Below are 18372 nucleotides of genomic sequence, written 5' to 3'. Positions count from 1 at the left end.
TGTCCCCTCCTGCACCTGCTCCCACGTCCTCTGGACATGTCCCGGGTTGTGCTCGGGGCGGGATGAGGGGGGAACCTGAGGGTCTCTGCCCACCCCTTGCCCCAGCCCCATGACCTGCATCTCTCCATGAGCCAGGGCAGTTCCCCCAGCAGCACCGCGATGCGGGAGCTGGCCGAGACCAGCACCATTGTCACCAAAATTAGCGATGATTACTCTCCAAACTGATCTGATAGTTTAGAAAGCCGACAGCAGTTTATTGCAGTGCCGGGTGCCCAGGGGGGGGTTTCTCCTCTTGTCACACACACTGTGACTGGCAATGACTCGACACAATCACAATATATTCCCATGTATTCTTCCCATTGCCTTTTTAATACCTCCTACAGCTGCCATCAAGAGAACTACAAGAATGAGTCCTTCCACTCCTGAAGCTGACCACCCGTTCAGCGACCAGCCCCTACACCCTGGAGGACTTGATTTAACCAATTATTTCCTGCTGCATCTCTAACTGCCCGGCTGTCTTCAACGCCTTTCTCCATTTCATCCAGTTGTCTGTAAATCCCCCGTTACGTTTGGGGTACGGATGCAACAGTAACTCTTGATCTAGTTTCAAGAATCCACATATTCCATGTTCTTTAATGAATAACAAATCCAAAACTAATCTGTTCTGTAGAGCCATTTCTGTGTTAGCTAGAACTTGTTTGTTAATAATTTGAAATCCTCTTGGAGTAGCCCTTAAAGGAGCTTGTACCTGCCAGGTCAAACTGTCACCAACCTCCTGTTTCAGGAGCCCTGGCAACGGGAAGCTCTGGAGCCCCTACCCAAACCGCCCTGCGGTGGGCGGTTCTTCCCATCCCTCATCTTGCTCAGGATCTGTTTTTATTCTTCCCCAATGTTTAACAGGGCTCCTCTTCCACGTGGGGCAGAGTCAGGAACCCCACCCTTCCTGCCTGGCCGCACCATCCCAGCGCAGGCGGGTGGGCCAGCGCCTGTCTGGGGTCACCCAGAGTATCCAGGTGAAGGGACTGAGGGAGCTCCCTGCGGACGGTGTTCGCTGCGAGTCTCATCCTGACACGTGCTCATCGTGGCCAAGGCCAACTCGAGGAGCCCATTTTTGCTGTTGTTACTCAGGGACAGACACTCCCACTTACCAACACTGTGCACAGAGCTGTCACCCCGCTCCATACACCCACCGCTGTGCCCGATGCATTCCCAATGCCCTTCTATTCTCTTTGTCCACGTTCTCACCCCTCTCCCAAGGCGTGTGCGCTCCAGGGCTCTGTGTGCTCGCGGTGTGGTTATAGGTAACACAGAGCTGGACAACGCTCGCGTACGTCCCACCGCCGGCACATACACAAAGCTCATAAACTGCTGGCTCAGGGCCTTCCATCCCACTGGGCGTTCCTCTAATTGCTATCCACCAAACACTGCTCCATCCCCTCCTGATGATGGTTATCTAAGTAACATGAAAAGTTCACCTTTTTAAATGATTCAGTAAGGTTTTCCCATTCCTCAAGCAATGACATGTTACTGGTACAATCCCACAAGGAACAGGCTGGCCAGCTGAGTGTGGGAAGGGGAGACAGGCGGCAACACTAGATAAATTGTGCATTTTTCCAAACCCTTGAACTAAGCCTAGAATTAAATTTTCATCTTGTTAATTTTAAGTCCCCACCTGAGCACGGCTCGCAAACATCAGGGTTACAATTATCAATGTTCCCGTGCTAACTTTAACCATAACGGTCCATCCAGTCTTGCTTTCCATTCTGGTGGCGGAGCTTAATCCTGGTGCAATGTATCCATGGGGATATTCCTTCAAGCTTCACCCCAGTGTACGTGGTGAGCAGGATCTGGAATGGTCCCTTCCACCTCTCCTGCAGAGGTTGGTTGCTCCGAGTCCTCAGGCAGACCCAGCCCCTGGGTCAATGTGGATGGACCACAACGTTCAGAGCCAACGGCACACTCTGCACCACGTACCTGTGGAGAGAAGATGAGACTTTCTCTCTAAAGAAAACGTATACTCTGTAAGATACCGATTCCCCAACACTTCCGTGTTTACACTGGTTTCCATGACCTGACAAGGTTTAACATAGGATTTCAAGTGGGCTTTTTCTTTGGACTTTGGCTGAATACGTGTTTGCAGCAATGCTAAAGGAGCGCCTCCGGCCACTTAATCTAGGCTTCCTGACAAATCTTACTGGTTTGCCTCTTAAGGCTTTGATTCATTCTTTCTACCTCCCAACCTTCCTCTGGTCTCCATGGAGTATTCAGGTCCCATTTCACCCCAATAGCTCTCGCTACACCCTGAACTATTTCGGCCACAAAATGAGGACCTCTGTCTGATGAGAGACCTACTGGGACTCCAAACTGTAATATTATTTCCCGGAGAAGTACCTTTGCCACTTCTCTGGCCTTGCTGGTGCGACAGGGTAAGGCCTCAGGCTAACCTGAGAAGGTATCTACAACTGCCAAGAGACACCTGTACCCATCTGGCTGGGGTAATTCTGAAAAACCTCTTTGCCAGCCATCTCCTGGGCTATTTCCTTTTTTAGCAATCCCTGGTGGGGGTCTTCAGGGTAGTGGCAGGTTGTTACCGGAGGTGTATTTCACATTTCTTCAAGATATTTTGGCTACTCATGTCATTCTGACACTCAAGACTTGAGTCCTTGGGACTTCAATCATTGCTTCAGTTCCCCAATGAGTCTCTCTATGCCTCTGGGCTCCCACGTCACTTCTTGAGGAATTACCATCTGATTCGGAGGGGTCACCCGATTCTTTTGGGCTTTCAAAATATCGGCCAATTTACCATTTTCAGAATTATATTCAGCTGGGGAATACCCTCGCTTTTGATATTTTTCTGGCATTACTAACACCTACCCTTTGGCTACCTCACCTGTCAGTCTGTTTCCCGTATTTACTGGGGTATTTCCAAACCGATGGGCTTTGCAGTGCATTATTCCTACTTGTTCAGGTAGACTGACGTTTTGTTACAACTCCTGTGTCAGGTGTCCGTACTTAACGGGTGAGCCTTGGGAGCTCAAGAGTCCTTTCTCTTTCCCAACAGCTCCATGGACATATACAACCACAAGTGCTTCCAGAATCAGGTGCATGGTAGCAGCAACCACTCTAAGGCCATCCTTTACTGACACTGTCCAATTGTTTTGAAAAACACCCTACTGGTCTCTTCCATGACCCCAGCTTTTGGGCCAGCGCTTCCAGCATGAGATGTAACCGCTCATATACAAGCCGTTCAAATGGCTTTTCCAGATTTGGCAGTCCCAGTGCTGGAGCGCTCATCAAAGCTTGCTGCAGCTTTGTGAAGGCATCTCAACATTCTTCAGTCCAGATCAGAAGGTTCCCTTCTCCTTGTGCTGCTTCATACAGCGGTTTTGCTGTCAGCCCAACGTTTACGATCCACAAGCGGCACCATCCAGCCATGCCCAGGAGGGCTCCAAGTTCCCCTTTCGAAGGAAGTTCTGGAATTTGACAGGTGGCCTCTTTTCTCTCGGTTCCCAAACTACGTTGTCCTTGGGAAATGGTAAATCCCAAGTAAGCGACCTCTGGTAAAGCAACCTGAGCTTTTTTTCGCCAATACCTTGTATCCCACCCGTCCCAGGAAATTTAGAAGGTCAATCATTAGACTTTTAGCAGCTTCGTTTGTACTGGTCACCACCAGTATGTCATCCACATATTACGGCAGAGTAATTCCTTCGTGTGCCTTCTGCAGATCTAACTCTTTAGCTAACTGGCTCCCAAAAATAGTTGGGCTATTTTTAAACCTTTGCAGCAACACCATCCAACACAGCTGCGTCTTACGGCCTGTTTTTGGGTTTTCCCATTCGAAGGCAAACAGCTCTTGGCTGTTAAGTTTTGAGCCGCCTGCAGAAAAACACATCCTTCAAACCCAGTGCCCTGAACCATGGATCAGTTTCCTCCAGGGCTGTCACAGCACATGGATTACCCACAAGGCACACATCCTGAACTACCGGATTTATTCCCCTCAGATCCTGTACTACTCGATACTTGTCTGAATGTGGCTTTTTCACCAGCAAAATCAGTGTATTATATTCAGATTGGCATTCCCTTAGTAATCCAAAATTTACAAATTTCTCAGCAGTAGGTTCTAGCCCTCTCTCAGCCTCCATTTTAACAGGGCATTGCTTTTGTCCTACCGGCCTGGTGCCTGGTTTGAGTTGAATCCTTGATGCTGCTCACGATTGCCCTGGAGCTCCAGCAGCACAATGACAGAATCACAGAATTGTTGAAGTTGGAAGGGACTGCTAGAGATCATCTAGTCCAACTCCCCTGCTAAAGCAGGATTTCCTATAGCACATCACTCAGGATCGCATCAAGGTGGGTCTTGAAAATCTCCAGAGAAGGGGACTCCACCACCTCCCTGGGCAGCCTGTTCCAAGGCTCTGGCACCCTCACCGGAAAGAAGTTTCTCCTTGTATTTAAATGGAACTTCCCATGTTCCAGCTTGTGCCTGTTGCCCCTCGTCCCATCACTGGAAACCACTGAAAAGAGTCCGGCTCCATCATCCTTCAACCCACCCCTTAGGTAATTGTAAACATAGATCAGGTCTCCCCTCAGTCTTCTCTTCTCCAGGCTAAAGAGCCCCAGCTCTCTCAGCCTTTCCTCATAAGGGAGATGCCCAGTACTGGATGCAGTATTCCAGTTGTGGCCTCACTGGTGCAGAGTAGAGGGGGAGAATGACCTCCCTCGACCTACTGGCCACACTCTACCCTATGCAGCCCAGGATCCCATTGGTCCTCTTGGCAACAAGGGCACATTGCTGGCTCATGGAAAGTTTGCTGTCCCCACAAACGAGGGGATTCACTGCATTTTCCACATCCTCTGGTATTTTCAGTGGTTATTCTTGGCTCTGGCAATGTAAATACTTGGGCCTCTAGGGGCTTCTCTTGAATTTTTCCCTGATCAGAAGTAATTTGCGTATTAAGCTTTCCAAGTGAAGTGTTATCTCTCCCCAGCAATGGCACAGGGCAATCAGATGTATAAAGAAACTGACGGGTTATCAGCCATTGTCCAATTCTGAATTTCACAGGTTGGAAGAAAGGCCTGTTTTACTTTCTCCTGGTGGCACCAACAACAGAAGTTCTTTCTTTGCTTGGGGTCCCTTTATATGTATTCAGAATTGCAGCAGGTGACTCCCGTGTCTACAAGAAATTTTACCTCTTTATTCCCTGCCCTTACAGTAACATGGGGCTCTGCTGGGGGGACTTTCGAGGCAGCCCCTGCTCCCCTTCAGTCTGGATCCAGGGCACACAGGTTGGCTGCTGCCTGTGGCAGGTTCTCGTATTCCTTGTGTCTTAACTTAGGACACTCTCTTTTCTAGTGTCCCTTTTGTTTACAGAACACAAACTGATCTTTGTCCAAAGGGGCCAGGTTTCTTTGTACATGTCCTGGATACCGCCTAGAATTTCTATGTCCAGATCCTTGGCTGTTCCTTACACAGCTTCCTCTAGTTCCCTGTACTATAGCTGCCACCAGTATCTTGCTATCCCTTTTCTCTTTTTCCTCTTCAACCTTTTCTTGATTGTTATACACTCTCCACGCAGTTTCTAACAACTTATCCAGGGACCTTGCATCTGACCCTTCCAACTTCTGTAACTTTCTTTTGATATCCAAATTTGATTGTCAAAGATATGTACCAACAAAACTGCATCTGACTTGACCTCTGGATTGACGTCAGTGTATTTTTGGGCTGTTTCTATTAAACTGTCAAAGAAAGTGGAAGGATCTTCCCCCTTCCCTTGAACAACCTGCTATAATTTGGACCAGTTTTTAGATTTGGGTATGGCATTCCGAATACAGAGTAATACCAATCTCTGACACTCAGTCAACAACAACCTTTGAGCTGGGATGTTGGGATCCCAATTAGGGTGATTTGATGGGAAATGACACTCTATTCTTCCTGCCTGGACACTCTGCTTATGTACCCTTTCAGCCTCCTCCTTGATTTTGCCAGAATAATTCGCTCCTCGTGAGACACTATGGTATTCAAAATTACTTGAAAATCTTTTCAATCCGGATCCTGATTTTCAATTATTGTTTCTATTACTTTGGCCACTTTCTCAGGATCCTCCTGTTATGTTCCCACCATTTCCTTCCAGGCCTTTAAATCCTGTACTGAAAACGCTACCTTTACCCACACTGGCCTGTCTGCTCCTACTGCCTGCCTGAAGGGAGCCTGAATATCCTGTGCATTGTCCTGTCTTCTCCTCCCTGCTATATGGCTAAACTCTTCACCCCTTACCTGTATGCTACATGCCGAATAGTATCTCTTCTGAAGTTTTTTATTCCCTGACTCTACTACGCTTTTGTATTATATGCTTTTGAAGTTTTGTATTCCCCAACTCTACTTTTACGCTTGCCCGTTTCACCATGGCGGCATGAAAGGTAGGGGGGGGGGAGGCGGGGACGACACGCTTAGAAAATGGCGGCGGCTCCCTCTGGCCTGCGCGCCGCTCCTCTGCGCATGCGCCGCCGCCTCTCGCGCCGCACTGCGCACACGCAACGCCCCGCCTTCCCCCCACTGCCTCTCGCCCATGTTCACGTCACCCCGTCCTCTCCGCCGCGCTGCCCGCTTGGCGCCCTCATCGCCTCCGCTCCCTAATTGGCCCGCTCTTCGCGCCCTCCCTTCCTATTGGCTAGGGCCGCCTAATCCCTCTTTCCCATTGGCCGCCGACTCACGGGCGGTCCCCGCCCACCCCCGTGAAGCGGGAAGCCAGGTTTCCCCCCGGGTAAACAAACGGGTAACGCCATTTTCTTATCTGACCGTGCGTGAGTTCTGTTCTCATCCTGCCGCGGCCAGTGCCATCTCGGCCCGGTTCCTCTGCGGGGTCTCTTCCGGGGAGCCCAGTCCTCACAGCCCGAACGCCTTGCTGGAGCCGCCGTCGGTACAAGCGCTGGTACGGACTCGGGACGGGGACAGGGGAACACGGGATTCGGTGCTGGGGGTTCAATATGTCTATACTGTAGTAATAAGTAAAAGAAAAATGAAAACAAAATGGCTTTGAGTCCTGTTCCTGCGCGTTGACCTCCATGCCAGTAGCATTATCTTAAGAATTAAGATGCTTAAGATGCAAAAACTGTGTGGGTTTTTTCTGTAAGCTGAAAGATACAACGCAATTGCAGCGGAATTTGGGGGCTTCCAAGGGAAAATTGAGGCGTCCTATGGATTTTAGGGTGCCCCAGGGAGGTTCTGGGGTGTCCCCAGGGATTTTAGGGTGCCCCGGGGGGACTCTGGGGTGCCCCAGTCAGGACTTCTAAGCATCCCCATGAATTTTGGGCCCCTCCGGTGTATGCTTGGGAGTTTTGGGGTGCTGCGGAGCCCAGAGCACCCCCGAATCTTCTTCACCTTCCTGCGGGGACGATTACTCCCTCCCCGGGATCAGGCCCCCGGACGCCTGGGGTCTCCCCTTGACCCCCCCCAAAATCTTGAGCCTCCCCCCGGGATGAGCCCGAGGCCGCCCCGTCCGTGTGAGGAGCCGGTACCTCCGCTCCCGCGGCACCGCACGGGCTCCGATTCCCACAAAAGAAACGGGAACAATCCTCACGTTTCTTGAGGAAATAACGACGTCACTAAGCCAGAGAATGCTGTATGGGGGCATAAAAGCAGAAAATAAGCAATTATATAAAGGCAAAACATCTATAGTTCGCAACCCGGCTCTGTCGCGGGCATGTTCCCGCTTCTCCGTAAGAGGGAAAAAAAACACCAAAAAGAGACAAAAACTACATTAAAAAAAGAGAAATTAAAAATGCATTAAATAAAGGTGTAAAAAATATATATTTTAAATGTTTTCGAAGGGGCTGGAGAGGAGCCACGTGGGTGTGGGGGAGGAAGAGGCAGAAGTGAGGTAAAAAAAAACAAATTAACATTAAAAGAACAAAAATTAATTTAAAATAAAGCAGACTGATACTTGAAAGGTTAAACTAAACTAAAAATAAAGAAAAAAGGAGGTTTATGGAGCCGGGACCGCCCCCCCTCCGGCTAGTTCCGCCGCCGGCCCGCCCTGAGGGGAGCGGAGGCGGCGTCAGACTCGGACCTTCGGGGACCCCACGGACGCCCCCCCGGTTCCTACCGGAGCGCCTGTACGACCCCCCAAAATCCGGTGGAGCCACGAAACGTGCTCTCCGGGCGAAGAAGGAGCCACTACCGCTGCTCTGCGACGCCGCTAAAACCCCGATCGCCCGCGGCTGGCGGCAACGGGGGGAACGCGGGTCGGAATACGCATACCACCCTCCCTTCTCTCCCCGCCTTCCCCCCTTACCGCTGCGATCCACGCCTTCTGCCGCCCTGCTAGAGACTGAGGCGCCCCCGCGGCCGCCACGCCACGCCTCCAGCCCTCCCATTGGCCGCCGCGCGGAGGAGGGCGTGTCCTCACCGACCCACTGCGAGCGCAACGAGGCAAAGGAGGAGTGCGCGGATGGGCGGGGTTATGCAAATGAAGGTATGAGGGCGTGGCTTGAGGAGAGCGAGCGGGGCGAGGGCGAGGGTCACCCTTGAGTGGCGGCGGGTGGGCGACGCGACGCGCCAGGACGGCAGGGTCCCCTCACCTGGGATCACCGCCCCGTATCTGTGGGGCCCTCCCCATAGACTTGACTCCTGCCCCGTATCTGATCTGTGGGGCGAGCCCCATAAGTGTGGGTCCTGCCCCCCGCATAAACGTGGATCTCCTTTCTGTATATGAGTCTCCATCCCCATGTATATCGGTCCCGCTGCCTTTCTATGGTTCGCCCTGGAGGCACACCTCCAAGAGGGTGTAGTGGGAGCTGATAGTGCTGATGGGACCCCTAGTGCGTGGAGACGGGGAAGGGTTGCTTGGGAGGGGGACACACCTATAGACCCCCACCCCATGTCCGTCACGCACCACGTCTGCCCGGCTTCTAAACACCTCCAGGGATGGTGACTCCAGCACTGCCCTGGGCAGCCTCTTCCAATGGTTGATAACCCTTTTGGTGAAGACATTTTTCCTAATACCCATCCTAAACCTCCCCTGGTGCAACTTGAGGCTATTTCCTCTTGTCCCATTGCCTGTTCCTTTGGAGAAGAGACCGACCCCCTCTCGTTACAACCTCCTTTCAGACCCCCCCGGTACCCTACACCCCTCCCCGAGGTCCCTCTGTCCCATCACATCCCCAGTTTGTCCCTCGCAGTCACCCCACTGATATCCTGTTCCTCTGCCCTTCTCCAGACTCCCAGAATGTTCCCCCCACATCCCCACAGACCCCAAGTCCTCCCTTCCCTGCCCAGGCTCACCCGGAGCCGAGCGACTTGGTGCCCGTGGCTGATCTACGCTGCTGCTGAGCCCTTTGGAAAAGCACCGACTGCTGCAAAGTTGTAAAAGTTTTCCAGAATGCATTTAGCATTGTCTAAATCGGTGATTCCAGCTGCTGAAGTGAACAATAAAACCAAGCCATATACTGTAGGTGGCAGTTACTGGATTAATAAATCATTTTCTCTCTGTTCCATGAATCCCAGAGGGCTGGAGGATCACTGCGGACACTCCCTCACTGCGGAGGAGCCTGTGTGCACACACCGACGGGTTTCAGGTGTCCACGAAGTGGAAAGACTGAAAACTGCTGTTGCAGAGAGAGCACACAGCAAGCAGCTGATCAGCTCATCCAGCCACTTACAACGGGGTGGTAAATTAACTCTTAAATAAATGCCTTTTAACTGAAATGTTCATTAAACTCCCAATGAAACACCTACAGCAGATCCAGAGTTTGGATTAATTTCCTTCAGCTCACTAAAGTCAACATTCCGTGGCTTTAAGGGATGTGACCTGTAACCCGAAGCTGCTCGAACACCAAATTAGGGCAGGTTATGACATTTTGCCAGGGGTTGCACTGCCCATTTTACCCAGGGTTCATAACAGCCCGGCTCCTCCTCTGCCAGAGCCGGGACGCTCTTCGGGACGCGCTCCCACATCTCCCGTCCCTGCCCGTGACCGGACTTTAAATTCAGCTTTAGAGAAAACTCCACCAGATGAATCCAAGGAGCTGAATACACTCCAGGAGGAAGGCAGCAAGTGCCTGAATGCTGCTCTCTCTGAATTTCAAGGGCTCTAACGGGCAGAAGAACTAGTTTTGCCCAGTACGGCTCCTCTGCCCCACACTGGAAATGACAGAGCCCAGCATCCTCCTGCTCCGCGCCTGCCTGGCGCTGCTGGCCATGCCCATCTACCTGCTCTCCTTCCTGGGCATATGGGAGCCCTTCTGCAAGAAGATATTTTTCCCTTTCTTCTTAGAGAAACTTTCTGCGTTTCACGAAAGGAAAGCGAAGAAGCAGAAGCAGGAGTTATTCCGTAACCTCCCCGACTTCAGGAGCCCCTCAGGGGAGCTGAAGCTGCTGGAGATTGGGACCGGCTGTGGCCCCAACTTCCAGTTCTACCCACCAGGCTGCAGAGTCACCTGCACCGACATCAACCCCAACTTCCAGCAGGGCCTCTCGAGAAACATGAGCAAGAACCAGCACGTCCAGTACGAGCGCTTCCTCGTGGCCGCAGGAGAAGACCTGCACCAGGTGCCCAGCGGGTCTGTGGATGCCGTCGTCTGCACCCTGGTCCTCTGCTCCGTGCAGGACGTGAACGGCACCCTGAGGGAGGTCCTGCGAGTGCTCCGACCAGTGAGTATCCAAATAAAAAGCTCTGTTGTTACCTTTATCGTCTGTTCCAGAGGCACTGCACCATGAGATAAGAAAAAAAGAAAAAAAAAAGAAAAATAGTTGGGTTTGAGCTCCCAAATGACCCAGTTTACTTCCCCACAACCGCCCTGCACTGCTAGAGGGTGCAAAGCAGGAGCAAGACACTGGTCGGTCCGTCCTGGTCTTAAAAGTAAAACCCTAAAAGTCCCATAGTCTGGTAACTAGAACTGCCACTAATTTTCTAAGTAATTATGGTTTATCATTTAAAGCAGAACTGGTTCCTCTGGTGCTGTCTCTCCCCCCACACACCGGGTTTTCTTTGGTGGGAAGCTCTCTGATCAAGAGTGAAAATCTGCATTTTAAACAAACTGCTTTAGCCTCTTAGAAGTGGCTGAAGTGGATCTACCTGTAGGACTGAAAGAGTCTCATTAAATGCCGTCATTCCCTGTCCTATACTAATCAAGTTAAAGACCAAAACCAGCTGTTTTGTTGGGCTATTTTTGCAATAGACTTTCAGCCTTTAAAGTGGCATTTTCAAGACAATCCTCTGGGTTGTCAAAAACTGCTGAGTTTCAGTAAAATTTATACCTTTCTCTTAGTTTCCTTCCAAAAAAAAGAAATGACATGAAACAAAAAGACAACAAACTATTGCCATAATGAAAGAGGGATCAAATAAGTACACCCTTCACGCTTTTTGAACAGGCATTTTGAGTCCCTGCAAGTTTCCTGCTTACACTAATTCCAACTGACACCACAAAAGCCGGGAAGGGGTGGGAGAATCCCGCTGAGCGAGGGACCGGCGCAGGCACTGGTCTGTACTGGAGGGGAGGCGGGACGGGGGCAGAAGTTCAGCCTGGCCCCGGCGCCTGCTCTGTGAAAGGACTTTGTTTTCCCCAGGGAGGCGCTTTCTATTTCTTGGAGCACGTGGCCGCCGACCGATCCAGCTGGAGGTACTTTTGGCAGCAGGTCTGTTACCCGACTTGGAAACTTGTCTTTGCCGGGTGCTGCCTAACGAGGGAGATCTGGAAGAATCTCGAACAGGCCAACTTCTCGGAGCTGAGCCTGCGGCACACGAGCGTGGCACTGCCCTGGACCCCCATCGAGCCCCACATCATTGGGTACGCCGTCAAGTAGCTCACACCCCACACCCCTGCCCCCGAGAGCCCTTGGCATAATCAACACGCACAACACGGCATAGGCTAATCCAGACCTCCGAATCCAGGCAACACGGTGAAGGACTTTAATTCAGTTTCCGATTCAAGCATCAAATGAGAAGAGAGGGTCAGTTTTCTAAGCATCTCTGAAGCACCGCTGCTGACGGTGCCTCGCTGGACCCAGCGCAGCCATGTGGGATCCTGTGGGGCTGCAGGGGAATGGAAACAGCCCAGCAGGCAGGGAAAAAAAATGTACGAGCTCAAAGGAACGTCTCCCTCTGCCTGGTGAGCTGTGGGCAGGGACCCTGCAGGGGCTCCCCACGCTGGAGTCGGCCATTGCAGGGCTGGACCCACTCCCCCTCCCGCAGTCACGGCTTCAGCTGGGACGGCGGTGGCTCTGGTCAGCGGCCGGTGCTGTGGTCTGGGGACGGGGACAGTGTGACAGCGCAGCGGTGGCTCTGGTGTCGCTGAGCTCGCGAGGCCATTCCTGCTCCTCACCCCCCGCCGGCGATGGGCTGGGGGGCACCAGGGGCCGGGAGGGGACACGGCCGGGACACCCGGCCCCGGCTGGCCACAGGGATGTTCCGACCACGCGCCGTGGTGCTCGGGGCACAAAGCTGGGGAAGGAGAAAGAAGGGGGGCTGTCGGGAGCCATGGCGTTTGTCTTCCCAAGGCCCCGTTCCGCGGGATGGAGCCCGGCGTTCCTGGGGACGGCTGAACCCCCGCCTGCCACGGGGGGCAGGGACCGGAGCCCTCCCTTTGCTTTGCTTGTGCGCGGCTTTTGCTTTACTTATTAAACCGTCTTCATCTCAACACACCAGTTTTCCCTCACTTTTGCCCTTCAATTCTCTCCCCGTCCAAACGGGGGGTGAGCGAGCGGCTGCGGGGGCTCGGCTGCGGCCGGGGGGAACCACCACAGGCAGTTCCCGCCCCGCAGAAGGCGCCGGCGGACACAGACCCTGAACTCCCGCCCTTTAATTTACAGCCCCGGACGCGCCCCCAGCCCTTCCCTCCCGACCTTTGCTCCGCAGCAGGTGTTTATTCTCAGCAGCCGGGGTGTGAGGGGCGGGCCGGGCGCTGCCTCCCCACGCAGCCCTGCCCGCGTTCGCCGCCTCTCACCCGGTCCCTCACGGCAGCGCTAAACCCTCGTGTTCAACGGTCCGCGCTCGGGCTTTCCCCGCCGGGCGCCGCCGCCTCAGCGGCCGTTGGCGGCGCTGCCGCCATTTTGTCCCCTGAGGGAGGATGCGGCGGGGCCGGCCCGTCGCCACCCCGATGCTGCCGCTGCTCCTGGCCCTTGTCCTGCCCGGCCCGACGGTCCTGTCGGCTCCCGCCGAGGGTACCGGGGCTGAGCCGAGGCGGGAGGGGCGGGGGGTCTGAGGGGACGGTGGGGGGACGTGGGGGAACACAGGCTGTGGCGGCCCAGGGCCCCCACAGACACACGGAAAACTTCACCTGCACCAAAATGGGATGAATTCACACGGCGACGGGATGCGCCTCGGTGTGCACAATAAATCCATACGCAGGAAATGCACTTGTAACCAGGTGACATACACACGTTTCATACAACCTAAGGAAACTACCAGAAGTTGGGCTCCAGCGGCAAACATCAGAAATCCCACAGCAAGTAACCCTGTAGATTAAGGAAAAAAAAAAATCAACCCCCCCAAAATGCTGCCAGTCCCCGAAAAGCTCTGTTTTCTGCTGTGAGCGCCGTAACGGGTGTTGTGTTCGGCAGGGTGCGGGAAGCAGCCGCTCTCAGACGCCGTCCCGGGGTCCCGCATCGTGGGGGGACAAGACGCCGTGGTGGGCTCCTGGCCCTGGGCCGTCAGCCTCCAGCTCCGCCGGCCCGGCAGCAACTTCGCCCACGTCTGCGGGGGAGTTCTGGTGAACGAGAACTCGGTCCTGACCGCGGGCCACTGCGTGACAGGAAGGGAGTACGTATTCATGCTAATAGCTGGGTATTGACGATGAGGAGGGCATGGTAGATCACCTGTGGTATCTCTGAACAAAGGCAAATAGAATCACAGAACAGTTTGGGTGGGAAGGGATCTTAAAGCTCACATAGTTCCATCCCCCTGCCCTGGGCAGGGACACCTCCCACCAGACCAGGTTGCTCCAAGCCCCCTCCAACCCGCCCTTGAACCCCTCCAGGGATGGGGCAGCCACAGCTTCTCTGGGCAACCTGGGCCAGGCTCTCACCACCCTCACACCAAAGAAGTTCTTCCCCACATCTCAGCTCAATCTCCCCTCTTTCAGTGTCAAACCCTTCCCCCTCGTCCCATCGCTCCCCTCCCTGATCCAGAGTCCCTCCCCAGCTTTTCTGGAGCCCCTTTAGGGACTGGAAGGGGCTCCAAGGTCTCCCCGGAGCCTTCTCTTCTCCAGGCTGAACCCCCCCAACTCTCTCAGCCTGTCCTCCCAGCAGAGGGGCTCCAGCCCTCCCAGCATCTCCGGGGCCTCCTCTGGACCCTCTCTGACAGGTCTATGTCTCTCCAGGGCTCCAGACAGAGCTCTCCCATGGCAGCACCACTGTGCAGCCCAACTCTGCAACCCCTGTTTATGACAGGGCCCGTCCCAGGGACTGGTCGTGGCTCTGAGGACTGAAGGCTGGCTCTGTCCCCTCTGTCACCTTCGCTGTACTGGCCCTCGGTGGTGACGGCTGCCACAGCATGGGATGCAAAGTCCCATCTTTGTAAGGCAGCATCAAGAAGTTCTGGACACGCCCTTCTGGCTTGGCCCAGAACAACCATCGGTATTTTTAATGAAGGGTTTTGGTTTTGATCTAGGTGACATTTTTGGTTAGGTCGGGGCTTTTTTTCCATGAAGCTCTAGTTTTTCTGGTTAATAGATTTTCCTAAACTAGTTAAGCTCACTGCAAAAAGAAAATATTGCAGTATTTAAATTAGAAACATTACAAATCATTAGTTTTAACACTGTTTTCATTTTTCCTGTTTAACAGAACCAGCAATTTGGCACTTCACTTTTTTTTGGACAATGTGGTAGTAACAGTCCTTAGAACAGGCCTTTTCATTGTACTTACAGGAACTCTGCTGCATTTCAGCTTTCTCATCATTATTGTCTTTTCATAGTCTTTAGCATCATTACAAAATCTAGTTCATGCTGGTTTGTATTGACTGTGTTGACATAACCATGAACTGAGGGAAAGTGAACTGTAAAAACATCTGAACTTTGGAATTTGTTTATCAGGACTTTGTTAGATCAGCTCCTTGTTTCTTTAAATGCACTTTTACAAACATTATTTTAGAGATGCATTATATCACAAATAATCAATTTAATTTTTATCTTATGCTCTGGAGAATTTTGGAGGTTAATCTGAATTTTACAGCCTGCCCTTTGCTCATCGCAGGCCAAATTCAATTCCCACTTAGTATCAGCATCAACAGACTTGAACAGGAATCAGGTCAGAATGACTGTGGCCCTATTTCTAAATTTAGTATTAAGTGGATATTAATTTGATAACTAGTTAATGGATTTCCCAAATCTGGGTACAAGCACAGTTTTTATAAGCACTGTGGATATAAGTCTACCTTCTTTCTGCAAAATAAATCTGTGGTTTTATCTTTTTCAAAAGAATATCTCCTGGGTGGCCTCTGCTGAGATGGGGTGGGAAGCCAAATCTGAGTATCAGCTTAAATCATTAATCTGAATTCGCCATAACCAGCATTAGGCAAACTGAGTGTGCAAAACAATGGTAATTCTGTCCAATTTGTTCTAGAAAGTACTCCCTACAGAATTTTCAGTGTATTTTCCTACAGGTGCATAAGCCAACAGTAAAACAATGGGTTAAACAATGCCATCAAGAAATGTATTTACTTCAACATAATTGTAAAAAAATACATGAATTCTGTCTTAGGAACCTGTACTCCTGGAGAGCGGTTTTGGGCACGCACAACCTGCAGAAACTCAGCAGACACACAGTGAAAAGAAAGATCAGAAGCATCACGGTGCACCCGGAGTTCAAGAGGGAAACGTTTGAAAACGACATCGCGCTGTTTGCGCTGGGTTACGCGGTTCGGTACAGTGGCCACATCCAGCCCATCTGCCTGCCCCCTGCTGAGCTCCCCCCGGGGCTGGAGAACGGCACCGAGTGCTTCATCAGCGGCTGGGGACGCACCTCCGAGCAAGGTACACCTTCCCATGCAAGTCAGGAGGTGTCTCACATACCACCAGTTAAATCCTTCCACAACTGAATCTCTGCTTTCATCAGCTCTTCCACTGAAAGCAGGTTAGACATACACAGAGGTAACCAAAGGCATACATTTTCTAGCTTTTATTCCAAGTATAACACCAAAAAACGAAAATAAACCACCCTGACTTTCAGATCCGTGGTACTGAATGTTACTGGTACTACTACACGGTACTACTCAGTGTTGTCTGCTAGAAATGGCTTTTTTATAGAACAACGATTCTGATGCTGTGCCTTGTAAACCCAGGGGTCCCCGTGTATTTTACAAATGGCTGCGCTCCCTTAGACTCTCCCTTTAATCCCAACGAGCACAACCTCTTAGTCAGCCCCAGCCCGGTGTGGAGATTTCGAGAGGGCTGGGGATGGTACGAGCTGGTTTGCTGTCACCGCTGACGTTCCCAGCAAGGCTGGCGAGTGGTACGATTCCCATCGCTGTTTCTTCACAATAAGAACTGTGGAAGACTACACCAAATCCAAGCCTGCAAATCCTTAACGCACTGAAGTTTCAATCCGTTAGAAGGCAGCACAATCTCTGTATTTACATGAATGTCTAGACATGTGCACAAACACGCTTAAGCTAAACAGGGGAAAAAAGAGCACGGTAAGAATTGCTACACACAGCAGCATAAATATTTTACCTTTCCATATGCTGCCTTCCATTACAGGCGATACTTCAGCTGTGTTAAGAGAAGCTCAAGTGGAAATCATTCCTTACAGCACCTGCAACGGCTCGGAGTCGTACGGGGGGCTGGTGAACAGGAACATGATCTGCGCTGGCTCTCGCTTCGGCGAAGTCGACGCCTGCCAGGTACGAACGGCCCCGGGGAAAACCCCCGGCCAGCGGCTCAGGGGCACCGTGAGGGCCAGCAGCTGTGGCATAGTTAATTACAATGGCACAAATGCTAAGCAGAAAACATGTCCTACTGCAAAAGCATCAGCATAAATAGAAAGAGAGGTGAGACGGTGATTCCAAAGGAAAAACACATCTCAAAACCACACATGAAGGATTCAGTGATGCTCGGACGAAGACAAGAGTAAGATAACAAGGTGAAAGGATAAAGAACTCAAACACATTTATACAACACTTGCCACAAAGATGTCAATAAATTACGTATTACACAAACACAGCTGTAGATACACAGAGGTATGACAGTACACACGCAGCGTGTGAAGCGCACAAGCATCTCACCTGGTTTTGTGCTGCTGAAAGAGCAGCAGCGGTGGAAAGTGATATGGTTCAGTGATAGGGAGAGATTTTTATTTAAATGCTGAGCAATCAGCATCTCTTCCTCAGAAATGACAATTCTCGGGTCAAAAGCACCAGTATGCAAAAGCTGGGGCACCAGCTGTGATATGGGAGACATTTGTAATTAAAACCCATCACGTATTGGTAGGTCCTTTGTCTCACACCCTCCCTCTCCCCTCGGTATTTCCCTCGCAGTAGGTGCCGTGGCAAAGACTCAGAGCTCTGCCTTCGTTACCGTGTTCTTGTTCCTTACACACCGTGCAGACGGTGTGTTCTCATGCTGAGGAGTGAGAAAGTTTAGGGAGATGAGCCTTGGAATGAAAAGGTGCAGAGAGAAAACCAGAACTTTAGTTAAAGACACTGAAGCTCACTCAGGTGGGGGTGGGGACTCGAGCCACCGTCACCCGGCATCACCCCACTGTACCTTGTGCACCACGAGCCGTGGGTTCCGTCAGCGTCACTGCCCGGTTCACTGACCGGAGTGAGAAAAGTTAAGAAAAAAAGTGGACACGTTACTGACTTCTACGTTGTCTCCCAGGTGGGAGCGTAAGTTACTAGTTCTTTATACTGTTTATTTTTAGGGAGACAGCGGCGGACCTTTGGCATGTTATCATGCTGGGACCGACAAATACTATCTCATTGGGATTTCTAGCTTCGGCCTCGGCTGTGGCCGACCAGCGTATCCCGGGATCTACGTCCGCTTAACGCAATACAGAGCGTGGATAACATCCAAGCTGCTGAGCAGCACGGCTGGGAACCCCGTCAGCATTCCACTGACCGTCTGTCTGACTCTGGTAGGGATGGTACTCGTGTAGACTTGCTGAAGGGACAAACCATTGCGTCATCACCAGAGGTTCGGTTTGCCTGTTAAACTGTGGAAAGAGCCAACTCCCGTTTCAGAACAAATCCAAAGAGCCAAAGGACATACACTTATTTTTGAGAAGTCATGTTTGCAATTGTGTTATCTTTTTTGTTTCCTGCCTTTGCTATCCCCACTAACAGCGGAGTAAATGATTACAGCCTTGATCCCAATAAAGAAATTGAATATAGAAATGTTACCAACTGAAAATACTGTTTTCCTACCCTGTTTCTGTGCTTTCCC

The 18372-nt window shown here is 51.7% G+C and overlaps 2 protein-coding genes and 1 long non-coding RNA gene across 5 annotated transcripts; 2 read left to right on the top strand and 1 right to left on the bottom strand.

Moving 5' to 3' along the window:
- Nucleotides 1–228: 228 nt before the first annotated feature.
- On the bottom strand, nucleotides 229–8339 carry LOC141476293 (uncharacterized). Of its 2 annotated transcripts, none has more exons than XR_012463666.1 (4): nucleotides 8292–8339; nucleotides 7516–7617; nucleotides 6797–6993; nucleotides 229–1974 (listed from the first exon to the last, which is right to left on the bottom strand). It is a non-coding gene; the product is annotated as an uncharacterized lncRNA (long non-coding RNA). The 2 variants fall into 2 exon arrangements; XR_012463665.1 differs by having other exon boundaries at nucleotides 8067–8295.
- Nucleotides 6985–12631, top strand: TMT1A (thiol methyltransferase 1A). 2 transcript variants are annotated; one of them, XM_074164949.1, is made up of 3 exons: nucleotides 6985–6995; nucleotides 10159–10648; nucleotides 11564–12631. In XM_074164949.1, exons 1-3 carry the CDS (start codon nucleotides 6985–6987, stop codon nucleotides 11798–11800), a joined length of 738 nt encoding a protein of 245 aa, XP_074021050.1. In that variant the 3' UTR covers nucleotides 11801–12631. The 2 variants fall into 2 exon arrangements, with proteins under 2 accessions (XP_074021050.1, XP_074021048.1); XM_074164947.1 differs by lacking the exon at nucleotides 6985–6995 and having other exon boundaries at nucleotides 10145–10648.
- Nucleotides 12632–13062: 431 nt separating this feature from the next.
- Nucleotides 13063–18085, top strand: TMPRSS12 (transmembrane serine protease 12). The gene is made up of 5 exons (XM_074164844.1): nucleotides 13063–13169; nucleotides 13557–13754; nucleotides 15692–15963; nucleotides 16690–16832; nucleotides 17852–18085. Exons 1-5 carry the CDS (start codon nucleotides 13063–13065, stop codon nucleotides 18083–18085), a joined length of 954 nt encoding a protein of 317 aa, XP_074020945.1.
- Nucleotides 18086–18372: the final 287 nt, after the last annotated feature.

Source organism: Numenius arquata, chromosome 29 (assembly GCF_964106895.1).
Source record: "Numenius arquata chromosome 29, bNumArq3.hap1.1, whole genome shotgun sequence".
Lineage (NCBI taxonomy): Eukaryota > Metazoa > Chordata > Aves > Charadriiformes > Scolopacidae > Numenius > Numenius arquata.
The sequence above is the reverse complement of the archived record's forward strand: the minus strand, read 5'-3'. Positions and strand labels throughout refer to the sequence as shown.

Bases quoted from the DNA above. Each gene is read 5' to 3' on its own strand.
- TMPRSS12 (XM_074164844.1), top strand. From the start codon at position 13,063: ATGCGGCGGGGCCGGCCCGTCGCCACCCCGATGCTGCCGCTGCTCCTG. The intron at 13,755-15,691 runs GTACGTATTCAT...ATTCTGTCTTAG, and splicing joins CACTGCGTGACAGGAAGGGA to GAACCTGTACTCCTGGAGAG. The intron at 15,964-16,689 runs GTACACCTTCCC...CTTCCATTACAG, and splicing joins GGGACGCACCTCCGAGCAAG to GCGATACTTCAGCTGTGTTA.
- TMT1A (XM_074164947.1), top strand. From the start codon at position 10,145: ATGACAGAGCCCAGCATCCTCCTGCTCCGCGCCTGCCTGGCGCTGCTG. The intron at 10,649-11,563 runs GTGAGTATCCAA...TGTTTTCCCCAG, and splicing joins TCCTGCGAGTGCTCCGACCA to GGAGGCGCTTTCTATTTCTT.